Here is a 19,561-nt window from a genome sequence, read left to right as displayed (position 1 = left end):
ACCTGAAGAGACGGGGAAAAGAATGAATGGGTTAGGTAGCAAACCATTGTCTGTGACATTACATGGGTGTAGAAATTAAATTGGCACTGGGCTGAACATATCGCATGAAGAAATGACAATCATTGGACAAAGATGGTAAATGACTGAATTCCAAGAGAAATTAAAAGACCAAGATGACAAAAAGTAAGATGGGAACATGAAAGCTGAAGCGTTTTTGGAGCAATATGAATAGAGATTTCCAACCCGTGTACCTGGAAAAACTTTGGGACGGCCTTCATCCAGCAGTGGGTCGACAAGGGCTGAAAATAAGTGTTTGTGTGCATTATGTATGTTTTACCCAAGAGTAGTACCCAGCCCCGGCACTCCAGCATAACCTATTCTCAGAGACCTTACAAACTCGCTCACATGGAATTTACTGCCAGAGATTTTAATCGTTTTTTTCTGTTAATAACACATACTGCTTATTTTGTTAAGAGTAACTTCATAGTTGCCTTGATTGTTTTCCATGGTTTTTGATAATTAAATCTTTGCATTTTTTCCTCTTTGTAACTTTTTCTTTCTATTCTTTGCCATAATCTGCATAAATCCACAGTCCCTTTTATTTATTTGCTTCATTGCTATGTTGATTACGTTTCCTCCCTTGCATTATTTTATTTTTTCTTTCAGCCCATTATGTTCAACCCAGGATATTTGTGTAACTTTGTATAAAATTGTTCAATATAATGTAGATCACGTAATAAATTAGGACTATTTGGGTACAAACTCTGGGAAGAAAACACATTAGTACCGGTGCTGCTGGCAGGCATTGCTGAACCAGTTACAAATTAAGTCATAATCGTTCAGTAGTGATATATATATATATATAGATATATATATATGTATATGTAGAGGTATCAGTACCGTGTTAGCCGAGCTTCAATAATCAAAAAATAAATAGATGATACCGTTCTGTGGCTAACGAAATGCTTTTATTTGTGCGAGCTTTCGAGATACACTGATCTCTTCTTCCGGCGATGTTACAATGAATGAAGCAAGCAAAAGCTATACTATAAACGGTGTCTATTGGAATGTTATCTGTGCTGGTCCTTCCCCCGGTGTGGATGTGTTTTATGGCTGGAGGTGTCAAAAGGTTCCTGAAGGCAAGTGATGAAAGAGTGTGTGTGTATCAGTGTGAATAAAATGAATGGAGAGTCCACAGTATATACAGTGCTTTACAAAAGGTGTGTGTGGAGTGGGAGCGGATATAAATGGTGTGGGTGGGTGTGGAAATGTGAGAGTTAGTAGCATACTAACTCTCATATTTCCACACCCACCCACACCATTTATATCCGCTCCCACTCCACACACACCTTTTGTAAAGCACTGTATATACTGTGGACTCTCCATTCATTTTATTCACACTGATACACATACACACTCTTTCATCACTTGCCTTCAGGAACCTTTTGACACCTCCAGCCATAAAACACATCCACACCGGGGGAAGGACCAGCACAGATAACATTCCAATAGACACCGTTTATAGTATAGCTTTTGCTTGCTTCATTCATTGTAACATCGCCGGAAGAAGAGATCAGTGTATCTCGAAAGCTCGCACAAATAAAAGCATTTCGTTAGCCACAACGGTATCATCTATTTGTTTTTTGATTTATTTTATATATATATATATATATATATATATATATATATATATATATTTACAATTACAAAATGTTTTCCTTTGGTCAGGCTCATATTGAAAGACTAAGCAATCTACAATCAGGTGATTTGGTTCTGGTGAAAAAACACAAACCCTCCAACATGTGTTCCATAACTGCAATACGCACCTACTTCCCTACTGTCTCCCAAGTTCTTCTGGCCATGGACTCATTTTCCTAATGTTTAACTTTTGCATTTGAATACTTGATTCCCATTGTGTATTACACCCCAGGTCATTTTGTTGCATCTATTACTTCTGTGAGGTGCTATGTACATGGATGGCGCTACAGAAAGATATACATTCTTTAGATCAGGGGTGGCCAATTCCAGTCCTCAAGGGCCAAAAATAAATTTGGTATTCTTGTTCTTTATTAAAAAAAAAAAAAAAAAAAAAGTTTTATTAAAACATTTAAAAAATAATAATAATTTTTACAAAGCATATTGAAGTCCTAAACATTTTTAAGAAAAATATAACCTTAAGCTGCCATGTTGTCATTTTGATGACACTACCTGGAACTGCCTGTATCATAAACGGCTACAATGTCCTTTCATATAACTTTTTACTGCCTGTAGATGACAGGAAGATAACATTTTCCTAGATTATCTAGCAGAATAAATGCATTCAAGTGGGGATACATCACTGCTAAAGAAACTTAGTCTTCATTTTTTCCCCCCATTATTATTATAATCACACTTTTTAAACACCCCCCTCCTGCTGTTGCCAAATAACCATTTTCACAGTCAGATAACTGAACATGGCAGCACACCGTGAAAAGCAATGAAGTTCATTACTTGGTTTAATTTACCTTGATTATTTTATTGCTATTTAGGGCTTCCTTGATATATATTAAATAAACCATTATTACGTTATCGAAAACATTCAGATTTCAGCTTAATAAATGGGGCCCAAAGTGTATTTCCCCTTCTATAGCTGTGCCCTCTGACTGAGAAGAAACATGCATAATTGGTGTTACTCAATTCGGATCCCTTCAGAAAACCAATAGGATTGTCCATTTATTTTGATTTGACTCCTACTAAATATAGTGTTGAACCATTTTAATTGCTAAATCCTCTAAATTCGTGTTTCTCAACCACCTTCTTGGGATGCCCAAGCTGGAACAGATTTTAGGACGAATCCGTGAAATATATGTTTGCACTTTTTCTTATGTCAGTATGTGACTAGCTGGCTAATGCTAAAACTTGGTCTGGCTGGGTTGTCACGAGGTGAGGGCGGAGAAAGGATCTAAATGTATATAATCTGGTTTGTGTGAGCGCTGTAGTGCGATAAACCATTGCTCAGGATTGGCGCATATCAAGCAATACATTGCTTTAAATGTAACAGAAACTTGAAGTTGGGGTTGCTTTTGTGTTTCTGCTTTTGCTGGCTTTTAAAGACATTTAATCAGTGTGGACTGTTAAGCTATCATAGAGTACGCCATCTGAGAGTCTTTAAACCGCTTGCTCATGAATTTGTATCTCTCCAAGGGGTCGTTTTTGTCTAAAAGCATTGAGCATACTACTGTGATTGCAATTTCTGACCCAGTTGGTGGTGCCAGGAATTGTGCTCTCCGGAGTACACTGGGCTTGGGGTTTCAATTAACGCTGTTTGTTTGTTTAGCCTCTGTGCCAATTTCTTATGCACGTCTTTATTTGCGAGTATGTGGTTATGTATTCTAGATGCATGTTAAAAACAAATTAAAACGTTAAAAACAAATTAACGTTTACAATCAATGTTTCATATGTAAAATCACGACATTTATAACTTCTGAAATAAATGATACTTTGTTAAAATCCAACTGGGTTAAACGCCTTTATTTTTCATCCAAAATGTAACTGACCATGTATTGGTTTTAAGAAGCAATTTGTACTCTGGGAATCCATAGGAAGGTAAAAATTGTACAGAAGTCAGAGAATAACATTGTAGCTTACAATGAACACATAATGAGACTCCATGTTCGCTGTCAAATGCAGTATGTAACTGGGTAACATTTCTCCATACAATACCAATGTACGCAAAACGAAATAATAGATGGTGCTCTAAATGTGATTCGTGTTTTTGTTTCCTTAGGACAAGCAATGAAGAGAGGGAAGAGGTCCCATTACTTTTCCGAGATGTGACCTCACTTTTGCTTATTCAGGTTCTAACAATGCCCCAACCGTTGCACAAAGGTACGTAAATAATGTCCCTGCCGCATTGTGTTTCTGGGAAAGAAAAAAAGCCAAAACGCTGCAAATCCCGGTGTGTCTGATATGTCTACAAAAATAATGATTGTGCCTTATCTGTATAAAGTGACATTGGACTGGAAATTCAGTTGTGGTTTGACTGGCTTATCTGTGTCCCCTGTCGTCATCCTTTATCAGTCATTCAATACAGGGAAGACACAAGGTCTTAGAGGGGAAAAAAAAGAAAATAAACTATCAAGATCTCAGAGCAGAGAAATCATGTCCTTTGCATGACCTTCGTCATTTCACTGGAGAGGGGCAGCTTTATATTTCAAGTATAACTGAATGCCTGAAGGTGAAAGCTAGCAATTTATTTGTAAATTCAGAGATCAGACGTCGGCAGTCATGTGAAGTAGGAGGTCACGTCCAAAGATAATTACTGTAATGATGCAAGTGGAATGGATGCTACTGACTTTTGAATGAAAGCGAGTGAAGTCCTGGCTTGTACAATGGGTACAGATAACCCATATTAATGTGCAGACGTTAATGCATTTGAATTGTTAGGAATATCACAAATTGTTAAGAGTAAGATGGAAATATACACGAATAGAAGCAATAGACAAGAATAATTAAACAATCTTTGGACGGTTGTTGATTAATAGTTGGATGCTTGTTTTGTGTTTCTTCATGAAATCCAACATTTTCAACGTGTTGTTGCCTTTACTACTCCGTTAAAAACCAATCTCAGAATTGGATAGATGCGTAGCTTGTTTAAAAACAAGACCACGTCTTTTTGATGTTAAATACTCTTACTATGATTACCATTAATTAGTGAAATAATCATCCTATTCTTTTATTGCAGAATAGAGGGGTTTTCTGTGAGCGTTTTGAAGGGATTAAAGAAAATTAGGGGCAGACAGCAAGAGATAAAGTTGCTGAAAATTGCATTCAGTTTGGTAAAGGCTTTGGTCTACCTCAAACTCAACCCCAGTAAGGGATGGTGTCACATTGTAGTAATAGGCATTGCTGCTACTAATTACCTAAAAGTAACCAAGTAAATGAGACTGCGGTTTTAACTGCCTTAGATGACATTTTAGATCTGTTCTGAGTTTTGTATGTACTATTTTACTCTACCTAAGGAGAACAATATTGGGAAATCCTTCTATTTTCTGTTACAAGTAAATATTTATCATGTTTTTTGGGGGAACTCATAATGCAGCTTGTGGGAAAAATCAAGTGATTGAGCGTTAATAACATTATGAAATACCTGCTGCACTTTTTCTTATATTATTTATTACCAAAATGAAGTTTGTCGCCTACGAAAATGCATGTCGTTTTTTTTTTTTAACTGAACCTGTTATTCTTATGTCATCCGATACTTAGGCCTGGGACATAGTGCCCAAAACAGTGCTGAGGCGCGTTTAGGCTCAGGGAAAGCATTGCTTTCCCTGGCCTTACACAGCGTGCCATCAGGGGGAGGGGCGGGACGGGGGCGGGCCAGTGACGTCACGGAGCTGGTTCGCCCTCATTGGGCGAACCGCTCACGTGACCGGCACTGCGCTCCGGCAAGCGGGGAAATTTCAAAACGCCGTCAGACACACGCTTCCCCAAGCGTGCTGACGCGTGCGCGAGCCCCTGCTAAAGCCGCTCTCATTGCGGCTGCAGGGGCTCAGTGCCGAGCAGCAGTACGGGTCAGCGCATAAGCGCTGACCATGTCCCAGGCCTTATTCTGCTACAATTTCCTGTCTGAATGACGTTATACAAAACAAAGGAAAGCAGTTGCAATTAACCTCTTGACAAAAGCAGTCTTATCACAAGACCATGACATGTAGATTGTCAAAACCTTTAACTTGGTTACCATGGAAATACTTAATCCTTTGAGTGACCAAAGGGGTCGCAGCACCTTTCAATAGCGGTCATGTGACAACGGCGGCCATTTTGCAGGAAACAGAAGAGTTCTCCTCGGTTTCCTTAGTGGGCATATCACATATTGCTCTCCATGGGAACGCAGGACACCATCTAAGTGACAAAAGAAATCTAGTTGTGCATGACGTAATCTCTACACTAGGCGTAGCCAACTTCAGTCCTCAAGGGCCAACAACAGGCCAGGTATTGGATACCCCTGCTTGAGCACAGGTGGCCCTAGTCATTCTGACTGAACCACTGATTGAGCCACCTGTGCTGAAGCCGGGGTATCCTTAAACCCTCACCTGTTGATGGCCCTTGGGGACTTGAGTTGGCCACTCCTGCCCTACATCAAGGCACTTCCGGAGTGCCAGTTCCCATGTTGTAGTGACTGTGTCTTGGGGCACCCAAAGAGTTAAAGTGGCAATACAGTTTGCATGTTTTGAAGTGAAACGTCTTAGCTGGCGGTGGCTCATTGGAACATTGTGCTTATAGTAAGCGCGACGGCGCTGGGAAAATGTGATTTTTTTTAGAGACAGTCGCCACATGTGACTGTCTCTAAACCAATCAAATTGTGCGGCCCGCCCCTTTTAGTGACGTCACTGGCCTTGTTGCCAGCAATGTCGCTAAAAATCAAATTACAACTTTCGCGGGTGACGTCATAGGTCACGTCGCTATGCACACACGTTGTAAGTCACACTGCTTTGCATTTTGTCACAAATTATATTTTTATTATTTTGCATGGATTAAAGACTTTAGAGTGACAAAATGCTAAGAAGTTTCACTTCGTCCGCCTGTGCTCTGCACACACACTTTTTTTGTTTGAAATGAATGCAGCAGTTGCTCATATTTAAGAAAATGTAATTACCTAAGCTGCCGATCGATCCGTTCTCCCATGATCGATCGGCAAAGATCCTCCTTCCCCGGGTTCACACTATGGCTGCCTATTTCAAAGGAAAAGCTGGGCCTTCGTAAACGGTTGCTATAGAAACCCAAGAAAGCTTAATACAGTAAAACACCTTAAAGGGCATAAAGAGGGGGGTGGGGGTGGGAATGCAGGAAGGATTATCTTATTCTGCATAACTGATTTATTGCAGAAATAAAAGCCACATAGGATTTTGAATGTATTGGGGGCTTTATTAAACTGTTGGTATTTTTTAATTGGCGCCAATCCAATCGCTTTCATACTTGGTGCGATTTTGCTACTTTAGTTTGGACAACAACATTAGAAAAGTCACATGGCCAATTGCTTTCACTTTGTAGTAACTCCAATATATATATATATAATATATATACAGATATATATATTATATATAATATATATATATATATATAATATATATATATATATATTATATATATATATGTGTGTGTGTATATATATATATATATATATATATATATATATATATATATATATATATAAATAAATTGGATTGCAAGTTTACCACTTTCATGGTAAAAATGTAGTGCCTTTTGAACTGCATTGTCTTACTTTTAATACAGCAGTAAAAATTTGGTAAAAACCTTAGGTCTTTATAAAAAAATTTTAAAAAAACCCGACCCCGTCTATTGCCCTTGAAGTGCAGCTCTGGGAATAGCATTAACTGGCTTATTAGCTGTTAGATAGACTTGGTATCTTTTTCAATCCTACATTGATTAAGGCAAACTAAATGCCATTATACTACTCAGTCTGTTCATTCTGAGCAAAAATTGATCTGAACCCATCGCCAAGAAAGAACACCACAAATTAAGTCTTTTATTATAGAAAGAGCCTTTTATGATTAGAGGTCAGAGTTTTTATAGGCTGCATTCCCATCAACTTAAAAAGAATGGCCCAGACCTGTGCAAGGTGTCTGCACCAATGCTGTATGCTTAATGTGTGTGACCTACACTATAAGGGTAGTGTTTATTCTTTACCAAGAAATTAGTTGGATGTTAGGCGAATAAATAATTAGGGTATTTTATTCCCCCTGTATGATTCATGGCAAGGTATACTTGAAATATTTACTTTCGCTTATCTTGTGAATATAGCTGCCCACTTTCATTCTATATTTCCAAGAGAAACACGCAGAGTACTTTTATCAAGGACAGAAGTAAGCATGGGCATTTGCACAGTGCTCAAAGTGGCATATGTCTATTTCAATCAATTCAAACCCTTTTAAATGTAAGGGCAGATGTTTTTTTAGAAATATTTTATATTGTACAATGTTTATGCTAAAAGAACCGACTTTTGAAAATAAATCCTGTTATTTGTTTTTAACAAGAAAATGGATTTCTAACTTAAAGTGGTATTACTCTGGACTTGTAAATAAAAGTAGTAATACTCCATGCCCCATAGCAGCATCACATGCTGTCCTGTGCACTGTTACTAATTAGTTGCAGGCATACTAATCGCGCATATAATAGTTACTATAAAATAATAGAAGTTGACTATATATTTTCTCTATCATGTTAACATTGGTTTCTTAATTCATAAAATATTTATTCAGTAGATTTTTCAATTTTACACCCACAAGCCTTTTTCAGTAACTAATATCACCCATACATATTGTTTTCTTTAGGTATTCATATCTGAATATAGAGAAAACGATGCAGGAATACATTTTTTTCAAGAAGCAACGTTTTTAAAGCAGCAGACCAAGCAGCATCGTGTGTGTGTGTGTGTGTGTGTGTGTGTGTGTGTGTGTGTGTGTGTGTGTGTGTGTGTGTGTGCAGCATTTTTTTTTAAACTCTGAATTACATTTTTAATGTATTATAATGTAACAAGCATTTTATTTCTGTAACAACCATTTACAAAGTCACATCCCCATCCTCTTCTGAAACAAGCTCTGGCACACCCCTTTTTGAGCCCTACCCTCTCTCTAGCAGTGCACCAATTGTATCTAGTGACTGCCTGGTCACATGATCTTCCCCACAGAACTTTGCATCTTTGGTCCTCTTCTGCCGCACAGAAAGCCATTTAGTCAACCCCCGAACCGAATCTTCGCCGATTGATCGGCCACTTGGCTAATTACTTATCGTTGTGTGGATTGTATTGATGCACATATTAAAGGTGTGTGGGGAGAGAGAAACGGCAGCTTGGACTGCTGCTTTAAAACAGATCTTAGCAATTTTTTCATGGTTTGACATATTGTAAAGAAGCCTAAATAATTATAACATTGGTATCGCTGAAAATTTGAAGACTACTTTTTATCCTGATCATAACAATGTTGTTCGAGATTTGTAACTTCAACTCATTAAAGAGACAATCCAAGCACTGCAGATTTTTTTTTTGTTAGAATTGAAACGGGGGGGGGGGGGGGTCTCTAGAGCTGAACCCTGGTAATTTCAGCTCCTGGCACCCCCTGCTTCCCAAAATAGCTCCGTAGGGGGCGTCGGTAGCCGCTCCTCTAGACTTCCTGTGGTTCACATAATGGCGACGTTCAATGCTATTGCACCCTGCGGGCCAGTATGAAGCTGTGACGCCATCTTTGCTGGTGAAAACCGCTGCCCTACTACAAAAAATGCTGGCAATTGAGGCAACATCCTCCAAGTCAGCAAACAAAGGTCAAACATGCACAAAGTCACTTAAAGTACCAGTCTGGAGAGACTACAGAACTCCTCCTCTGAAAAGTCGTAAGAACAATGTTGCAGCATGGCAGCAGATTTTGAATCATCAGATGACTATTTCATGGAGGAATCGTCTGCGTTTGATTTGGAGCTCATAGAGCCTCTCGTTAAGGCAGTGAGTGAGGTTCTGCACTTGAAGAATTAGCCCGTCTCTACAGAGCCGAAGGATCGTATTTTTTATAGGTCGCAGCGAAGTTCATATCTGAGGCAACATTGGACTCGGTCTGCGACCATGGCAGGCGGATTCCACATCTAAAATCTATTTATGCATGATTCCCTTCGAATGAGAGTGAGAGAGAGAGAGAGAGAGCGCTAGCTCGCTCTCACTAGCACTAGCTTCAGGAGGAAAGAATATTTTCCTACCACGAGAAAGATGCAGCTATGGTGAGTGAGAGAACCAACACGCAGAACATGAGGTCATATAGACTTGAAAGAGGGTATTAAAGGGCAACCACGTGGCGGGGTGGTCAAGGTTCTCTTTTTCGTGGTCCAAAAAGACAGGACCCCTTGCATAAAATGTCTGGAACGTTTGCATGATAGATCGGCTCAGGCAACCCATGTCGGGGTAAAGCTCCATCAATTTAGTGAAGTATGAGCCTGAAATGATTTTGGAGGCTTGGGTGCAAAGTGTAGTTCTCAAAGGTTGTTGTATTGATTTCAGAAAGATACCAGAGAGACAAAAATCAAGACATCGCAATTGCCAAGAGATAGAGGCCGCTCATGCCTTGAAAGCAACTGTAAAAGAACTAGTAGACAATGGCGCAATTCAGCAAGTACTAAGATTATAGAGATTCCAAGGAATGTACTCAGTGATGTTACTGTAAAAAAGGCAAATGCAACATGAAGGGCCAATCTGGATTTTGGAGGAGACAACACTGCTCAATATAAAGAAATTCAGAATGGAATCACTGAAAACAATCGCAGCAGTGGAACAAACATATGCGTGCAGAGTCTTGTGTATCGCCGAAATGTAATGGCGGCCATCCATGAGTGATGAGGGGGTAACGCAGAGAGTACACAGACAAACAGCCTGTGTTGTTATGTTTGCATCATAAGGCTGAGTTCAGACAGACTACTGCGCGTCCTCGCCTCTGTCTGCTGGGTGATGTATGCTCATGCCCAGCAGACAGAATGAACCGACTTGGAGGCGGGACTACTCAGCCATTGAATTAAAAAACAAAAAAAACTTTGTGTGATTGGCTGGCGAAGTACATGTGACGATGCTGCCGCTTGAAATCATAACTTCATTTGTCTCCAAGTGCAGCGGCGTCAACGCTGTACTTTGCCACCGGGTGTCGTTTTCAGTTTGAAAACTCCTACACACCAAAGCGAAAGAGTGGTGAACGTGTGCGCGCACGTCGCATCGCGTCCTGTCTGAACTCGGCCAAGACTACCTGGGGAGGAATTATAGGGCCTCCCACACGTATAACTTTTTCTGTCCTATCTCAGTAGTAGGGTGGAACTTAACCCATTGGTGAGCACTGCCATGGAAGGACCTTCCAGGAAAAGAAAACTGCGGTCAGATCTACAACAATTTTCTCTTTTTCTAGTGTTTTAAAGGAAAACCTGCTTTATTGCTTCTGGGGATAACCATGGTAAATTTTTAGACTGCAGTGGGCTTTAGGAGAACTTTCACTTCCCGGACACTTAATATTTAAAGCACTTGTATCTCTTGAACGAAGTATCAGATTTAAACAATAAAAACACATTGGAAAAAGGCAAGCAGAGATCTCACAATGCAAGTAAAAATGATCAGCACAGACTGTTGCTTCAAGTGCTTTTTGGCACATAGAGCATAAGGTGTCTTCATGACAAATTGCCCTTTAATTGCATGCTTAACAAAATGCCTTTGCTTTGTAAGCAACCTAAATTACTGCCTTTGTTATCATTCTGCACAGTTGCATAGTGAGCTTGCCTGTACTGTTACCATTTATCACATGGAAAGCAAATTAACTTTTTACAAAAAGAGCTTAAAACATCCGCAGAAACCCTGGATGGCGCCTTTAGGAATGTGGCAATGTTGTAAAGACTTGCCAATAATGGAAAACCAAGTTTGAGACACCTATTCTTTCTCCTGTGTCACACAACTTATTTTATTTACGCCCAGGAGAAGTTTCTGGTGTATCTTCTAAACTATGATGATTACTGTGCATCTTATCACTGTGTAATATTATCCGAAAGCTGCATTGCCACTTGGGATAACCATAACTCGGCCCCTACTCAATTTTGCATTCACAACATATATTATGAACTATCCTCTTCACTTAATATGCCAGTATGTTAATATGTGTTATTGTATTCACATCCCCATTGTACGTTACAGTGGAACATTACACCTAAAATTACCCAATGCTCCTGCAAATGGCTTGTGACGGTAGGGGATAGCCAGGCTTTCAAATCAAGGTTTAAGCCCGTTTGTTTACCCCTTATCTGTAATAAGGGTTCAAGAAGAGTCAGCTCTTGGACCCAGTGTTGTATATACATAACCTGTAATTGTGCGGTAATAAAGTATTTGATGTGTTTTTACCTTTCCAGAAGTGCCAGCAAGCAGAGATTGCTGTGGTATGGGTTTCAAGGGGGGTTTTGCAGAGAAAGTGTTGTCAGATTGTGTCTATCCAGGGCCCAGAGTTGCTGTTTCCCCTAAAAATGTGCCCAGGAATCCTGGATGCATGTAGACATATGGTCTCGGTAATCTCTCCCCTTAAACGCTTTCGCGACTCACCACTAGAGGTTCCGTGCTTCAGCATAGACCAGAAAGATAAAAGGGGCACAGGGATGAGAGGTGTCCCTGAACCCGTCAAGGGGCCTCTAGGTTAATGGGGATATCCAGTTAATGCCCAGTCACCCAGAACCTATATAGGTGTATATGGGTTGGTTCTCTGCTTGAGCGCAGACCAGAAAAGTAAAAGGGGCATAGCGATGTGAAATGTCCCTGGAACAGTCATGGGGTCCCTATGTTAATGGGGCACCCAGTAAATGCCTAGGTGTCCCAGAACCAGTATTGGGTTGTGGGTTATGGAAGTTCCCTGTAAAGTATTGAAAAATCTGACCTGCATTTGGGGTTCCCTGTGTCATAGAAACTCTAGATTTTGGAAGTGTAAGTTTTAGGTGAAATATTGAGGCGAAAACTGTATTCCTTTTGTTTGCAGGAGTTCGGGGGGCCGAGCTACAGGTGATTCCCTGATTCTCCCTGGCTTGCAGGCACTATTTGTGAGTTCGTGGGGTGAATTACATTGGGGCTGCACCGTGTCTCCCCGACTCCTGGTTTTTGAGCCCAGATATCCCCAATTAATTTCCCACGTATATAAGGGTCCTCAAGATTTATACTTTATTAAAGTATGCTTCAGAGGGTGTTATACTGTATGTATAAAATTCCATGCAGTCAGCCTTAGCCATTTGCATAGGAGACATGATGGCTACCCCGCCCTCTGGCCTCAAAGGGAATCCAGGATATGGAGGTGTCGAGATCATTTGGTAGCAATGGGGGTAGAAGAAAAGGCCCCAACAGCAATATGGGTTCTGTCAGACTCTGCAGAGCCTTCCCAGCAGATAGCCATGGCCCTTTCTCTGACATCAGCCAGGTGAGCCCTGCTCTGATTGGCTACTGAGAAATTTCTCACGCTTTTGGTTGGGCTGTAAGTTTCTGTGAATGAAACTGAGAGTTTTTAAAAATGCTTACGCAGCTCAGATTTTTAGGTTCTCCAAAGTTTAAAGATTCTCCAGATTCTAAGTTTCCAGCAAGAAAGGGCTGCATCAGCTAAAGCTGGCTGGAATTTTCTATCCTGTTTTTTTTTGCAACTGGGAAAGTTAGGTTGTTAGCCTAGTTCCCAAGTAAGTGTGTCTTTTTGCCTATATTTTGTGTGTATGCCTATTGTAAGGGAATAAACTACAATTTATTTCATTATCTTGTTTTGCTCAATGTATGATCCGGATAAAAAGGTGTAAATGGCTTGTCTCCCGTGACATGGATTTAGTTTGTTTCCTGTAAGGAAAAGAAGCTTTGGAGGGGTGGGGGGCTAGTTTTTAAGTATGTCAATACTGCTCTCATCTGAAATTTTAAAAATGCTATAAAATCCCATACAGCAATTAATAAATGGTCTACAGTATATAGTCTCGAGCAAAACTTGGATGTATGCTTTTTTGTTTGTTTTTGCACCTATAACACCTGCAAAGGGAAAATATATATTTCATGTCAAAGATATACTGTACACAGTATAAAAAATTATCAGAGACAACTAGCTTTATGATTGATTGCATGCCCTATGGGCAAACGAGAGTGTAAAAATCATCTCTTTTGGCCTGATTACAGCAAGGCCAGGTTCTCTTTTCACTGCCAACAACATGCACATCTGCTTTGTCAAATCTGTTCAATTAGAATCCGTACTTATTTTCCATTCCTTCTGTTACTGTCCATCTACAGTAAGAATTATTTAATCAATTGCAGCCTTCAGCATCAGGCATTACTGCTTATTCATGTCTTTTTATATATATATATATATATATATATATATATATATATATATAAATTAAAAAAGGCCCAGTCCACAGTTAAAGCACTTCAATTATCCATGAATTCTCTCTTAAACTTGGCACTCTTCTGATTCCTTGGGTAGCTGAATGCAATAATAAAACTGTCAAGTGATGCAGCCAAACAAGGTTGGAGAGATGTCGGCTTGAAGTTCTTCCAAGATGTAAAGGGCTTGAAGACTATAACTTCTTGTAAGTGATGTACTTGGCCAGCACTTCCCGTTACTCTTCCTTTTTTGGTGAAGAGAGTTTCTGATCGAGTTATTTCGAAAGTGCTGAGTATCTGTATGGCGGGATCTCCCACGGGCCAGCGCGGCATGACATTTCATCCAGAAGATGTACGCACTATGGGAGAACCTGAGAAGCCCTGTCGATCTTGCCTTGTATTTAATAAATAGTGTCAAGACCTTTTTTCACGTAAACTAGTGTGTATAACTTCTAGATCTACATAACTTCTCTGGGCAGTTTTATGTTTTGGGACGTGCTGTTGTGTGAAACCAGAAGAAACACATTGCGTACATTTTTGAAGTTCTAGTAACCACCTTGGCAACAAATGAGTCTCTTTGGTTTTATCATCTTAGCAGGTGATAGGTTTAACAACTAAAAGTGCTACTGTATAAAGCATCTGATTTTAGTAGACCAGATATTATAGAATTACAAACGTATATTATTGTGAATCGGGAAGATCAGATACTGGACATGGTACAATTCTGTCCAGTAAACTAAGGACCTTTTAATTTTGTGTGATTTCTAAACCTGAATGTTTTTTGTTTGTTTGTTTTAACTCCGTGTGTACTTTCAGATACCTAGCTCTCTGTTCACACTTCTATATCTAATGACCATTAACTCTGCCTGTATGTTTCTCGACATTTACTTATAAGCCAAGTTTATGTGCAGTTGTTTTTTAAATGCCTAATAGTTTTGCATTTACTGATAAACCTGCCCCTTCAGACCACTGAGTCACAGGCTGTAAAATTGCCTTCCAAGAGATTACTTATACAATTTAATTTTATCCTCTGAAGTTCTCCTTTTAATGCAACATATGTTACTTTTGATATAGTTTTTTTTTTTTTTATGTTGTCGTTTTATATATGATTTGTCTGTTTTTATACAGTCATGCTAAATCATTTCTTAGATAAAAATCCTTGGAAGCATGAATCAGATCATACAAAAACTCTCAAATCGTACCTTTTTAAAAAACGGGGAAATGATCTTGCGCATCAAGTGCTGGATGGCCTTGCAATATATTCACTTATGCGTGTGTGTGTGTGTGTGTATGTATGTATGTATATGCTGTATATATACATACACTATAAATTATTCTAATCTAATAGGTTATTTAGCAGCACTCCATTAACTAAGATATCTGCTTTCCTTTTAGAACATTTTACTTGCATTGTGAAAGTGCTGTACACATTGCTGTACACACAAGCTGTGATTGCACTCACTGTTAAACTCGGGGCTGAAGGACGCCTGGCTTGGAGAGAGTCAGGAGCGCTAAAGAAGGTTGGTAATTTAAAAAAAAAATATATATATATATATATATATTAAAGCTCTTTTTATGTTGTTTCTAAAGTACTGTGAAAAATGTACAATGTAAACCGATGTGCCCACATTGTGGAAGGCCCGGATGCTCAGACTGTTTCACTCCTGAAAGCTTTTAAAGAACTGTTGCGGTTGAAAAATCTATTTTTTCTATTTTCGTTTAAAGCCTTTGTGAGAAGAGGCGAGTACAGCTAAGCGTGACATTTTTCAAACCTCAGACCCTATAAAATATTTCTGCGTAAAACATGCAGACGCGGCAGAATCATTCATTTTCCGATCGTGGTTTTCAGAAGGACCACAGCCTAACAAACAAGAATAGTTTTCTGTTCTACAAAAGGCCAAAACAGAAAGGTAATAAGTATTGTAACACAAATATGTTGCATCAAGAAACGTGCATTTGGAAAGTAGCTGTCCTCCCCACTGTTCAGCAAAAGGTTATAGATGTTAAAGAACGTGTGGTAAGGGGTTCAGTGTGGGGTGTTTTTTTTAATGTCTCAATTTTTAACATGCAGGAAGTAATCGATCTTAAACAGCTCGAAAGAATGGAACAGCCGTGTTTGTTGATTCTTTACAATAGTAAACCAGGCTTAACCGGTAAAGCTGTGTTATGCAGAAAACACGAGCTCGAGTCTAGGGAAATCTTCCATTTTTACAACTGATGGGAAACTAGACGGCAGTAATAGGTGTACTAATTTGCATGTCATTACCCAGAATTCTTGCCTGCATTTTAACCATTGGATGACATTTGAAATACGTGTAAATGTTCCTTTTCTTCTGTATGTTGGTAAGATCATGTGTAAGCAATTTTCTCTTGATAGTAGTAGAAGTCGATAAACATTTCTGATTTTTTTTGTCTTTTGTGTAATCTGTGCTTCATTGTTAAAAAATAAGTTTAAAAAAAACATACTTATTGGTTGTACATTGATGTAATTGCTTCATATGGTGACCTAATCACATCTCTTGGGTTTAAATATCACATCTATGCTGATGACACACAAGTTTACTTTTCAACCCCTGACCTTACACCTGCTGTACAGACCAAAGTTTCTGAATGTCTCTCTGCGATATCATCCTGGATGGCCCTCCGCCGACTTAAACTTAACATGGCAAAAACAGAGCTCCTCATACTTCCTCCCAAACCTGGCCCTACTACCTCCTTCCACATTACTGTTGGAAGTACTATCATTCACCCAGTAGCCCAAGAACACTGCCTAGGGGTCAGGCTCGACTCCTCTCTTACATTCTTCTCTCACAATCAAAACGTTTCTGAAACCTGTCTCTTTGTCCTCCGCAATATTACAAAGATACATCCTTTCCTCTGTTGCTCGACTGCTAAAACTCTGACTCAGGCCCTCATTCTCTCCCGTCTCGATTACTGTAACCTCCTGCTGTCCGGCCTTCCTGCCTCTCACCTGTCTCCCCTACAATCTATCATAAACGCGGCTGCCAAAATCACTACTTTTTCCTAAATCTGTCTCAGCGTCTCTCCTGCTGAAATCACTCTCCTTGCTTCCTATCAAATCCCGCATCTAGCACTCAATTCTCCTCCTCCTCACTTTACACTTTGCTGCCCCTCCCTATCTCAGCTCTAATATCTCGCTATGCACCATACCGACTCTTGCGTTCTGCTCAAGGATGCCTTCTCTCTACCCCTTTTGTATCTAAAGCCCTCCCCCGCCTTAAACCTTTCTCACTGATTGCCCCACACCTCTGGAATGCCCTTCCCCTCAATACCCGACTAACACCCTCTCTATCCACCTTTAAGACCCACCTTAAGACACTCTTGCTTAAAGAAGCATACGAGTAGCACAGTGACTAATACTATACACATGATGCATCAAGCTTGGCCCCCTGCAGACGCACTTACCAGAATGCCCTCCTATTGTCTCTGTACATTCTTTCTACCTACCAATTAGATTGTAAGCTCTTCGGAGCAGGGATTCCTCTTCCGAAATGTTACTTTTATGTCTGAAGCACTTATTCCCCATGATATGTTATTTGTATTATTTGTTATTTATATGATTGTCACGCGTATTACTACTGTGAAGCGCTATGTACATTAATGGCGTTATATAAATAAAGACATACATACTTACATGTGCAGGACACTAGTTTGCCTAATAACTCCTTCCATATAGATATGAATTAGTTGCACAGGGACAAAATGCATTGCAGTTAAGATGACATAATTCTTTATGTATACTATTTAACAATATCACTCTCAATGTTCAATTAAAGTTCGAAACGACGTGTTACATTTATCTAAAGTAATATTAGTAAAACCTTATTGCTAACCTTTTGTATCACATTATCCTTCTTTTAATTAAATCTTGAAGACATTTCAGTAACATTTCTAGAACGACCCTGATTTTTAATATCTTTGATTTTAATATGAATTTCGCAGTAGTATTTGTAGCTGGCCAGCTTTCACTTTAAGGAAATAAATCTTGACACGCAGCTGCAAGGTATATTTCACTCGGTCATTTATTTATTTATTTTACTTGAAATTTAGGATGACAACAGCCACATAAAATAGGCTACTAGGATTGATGTCTTTTTGGTCTTGCTTTGACAGAGTACATATTCTTCAGGGAAGTCTTGTGAAGCTTTACTCAGTTTTGTGATTAGTGAATTATCCGAAGGGAAGATGTACCAAGATGAAGAAACTGAAGATTTTACAATGGTAAGCTGTACATTATAATAAGTTATACATTAAAAATGTGTTCTGTTTTATCAAAGCATTCTGCAGAATACTTTAAATCTCCCGTGTGTACTGCAGTTCGTTTTTAATCATGATGCTTTTAAATAACAGATGCGGGAGTAGTGGGTAGTATTGTATGCAGGAGGCATGGGGTAGTATGATACCTTTTATTAGACTAACGGATAAGTTGCAAGCTTTCATGCCTTGCAGGGCTCTTCACGTATCGTTCAGGTAGCTGCATAGCTCAGCAGCTGCACAACAATCTTTATATGATGAAACACAGGAGTCATGTAATCTGTCATTACTTTGTATTTTGTTCCCTAATTTAGACGAGCGCTAATATTTGGTCTGCACAGTCCATCGAGCATTACTTGCAGCAATTTTGCCTACCCTTCCTCAGGATTACCAGTCTTCTTCAACACCATCTTTTTGGCGTGGATTTACCCAGCAGCCAGGTACTTGTAAGCTCTGTATCATATATTTTGACTTCTAGAAGTATATTCTTAATTTTGAAATGTTTTCCAGAAATACACGATTGAGATGTCAGTTCGAATTTGACCCTTTGCTAGCTAGTATGTGGGGTGCAGGACAAGCATGCAACATAAACCCAATGCCACTAGTCTCTGGACAATCAGCCCTCCCTAGCTCCGTCAATATGCTGCCTCAGCTCTGCTGCTCATAATCATATCTATTTGTTCCAGCAAAATCTTGCTAACCCAACTTATTCCATTCAATTTCCTTTTGCAAACTGTGATACCAGAGTAGAGGCAGATAATGAATGAGCAGTAATATGTGCATGGTGGTTGTCGTTTCCTATTCTCTCCAATTCTTAGCGTCCTCTCTGGATTTAACAAGTTCCTAGAGCTGAGAGAAGTTGTTTGGAAACTGCCCAAACCCAGTCTGTGATTTACTAATTACTCGCTTTTTGGAGTCAATATTATTTTCCCCTCACCCTGGGTTTACCCTAGGCAGAAAGATGGTAGCTGCTCTCAACTACCTATCAGAGTTTCATAAAGATTCATAAAAGAGAATGCTGTGATCCCTTGCTTGCCTTAAGTAACATCACACACAAGTGTGAGACATTGTTGTGACTTTGTGTGGAGATACATTCACCGAAGTATAAGATTGCTTGATGTTCCCCTATTCCCCCATTATCATGTATACTGCATCATTGGGGAGGGGTTAATACCTGGTTAAAAGCAGAATGCTTGTACTGTACCTACAACTGCATTTTTGTTACTGTGCGTATGTTAACTGTTGTCTGTGTCACGCGGTGTTATTATGGTGGAAGATGGAAGTGGGAGGTATGAATTATTTGTAAAGTAAACTGAAACCAGACTCGGTAATTGGAAACTTAGGCCACATTTATAAAGCGGTACTATGAGACCTTGTATGGCGTTGTAAGTCAGC

The 19,561-nt window shown here is 39.4% G+C and overlaps 1 protein-coding gene across 7 annotated transcripts in view; it reads left to right on the top strand.

Annotated features, from left to right (window-relative positions):
* The window catches only part of UBR3 (ubiquitin protein ligase E3 component n-recognin 3), a 148,191-nt gene that overhangs the window by 120,504 nt on the left and 8,126 nt on the right, over nt 1-19,561 (top strand). For all 7 annotated transcript variants that reach the window (XM_075609107.1, XM_075609109.1, XM_075609113.1 and 4 more), the window contains 4 exons: nt 3,767-3,867; nt 15,287-15,411; nt 18,026-18,133; nt 18,481-18,606. In XM_075609107.1, the coding sequence (XP_075465222.1) occupies nt 3,767-3,867; nt 15,287-15,411; nt 18,026-18,133; nt 18,481-18,606 (460 nt within the window). The remainder of the gene's footprint in view (nt 1-3,766; nt 3,868-15,286; nt 15,412-18,025; nt 18,134-18,480; nt 18,607-19,561) is intronic.

The sequence above is a fragment of the Ascaphus truei genome, chromosome 7 (genome assembly GCF_040206685.1).
Source record: "Ascaphus truei isolate aAscTru1 chromosome 7, aAscTru1.hap1, whole genome shotgun sequence".
Classification (NCBI taxonomy): domain Eukaryota; kingdom Metazoa; phylum Chordata; class Amphibia; order Anura; family Ascaphidae; genus Ascaphus; species Ascaphus truei.
The sequence above is the reverse complement of the archived record's forward strand: the minus strand, read 5'-3'. Positions and strand labels throughout refer to the sequence as shown.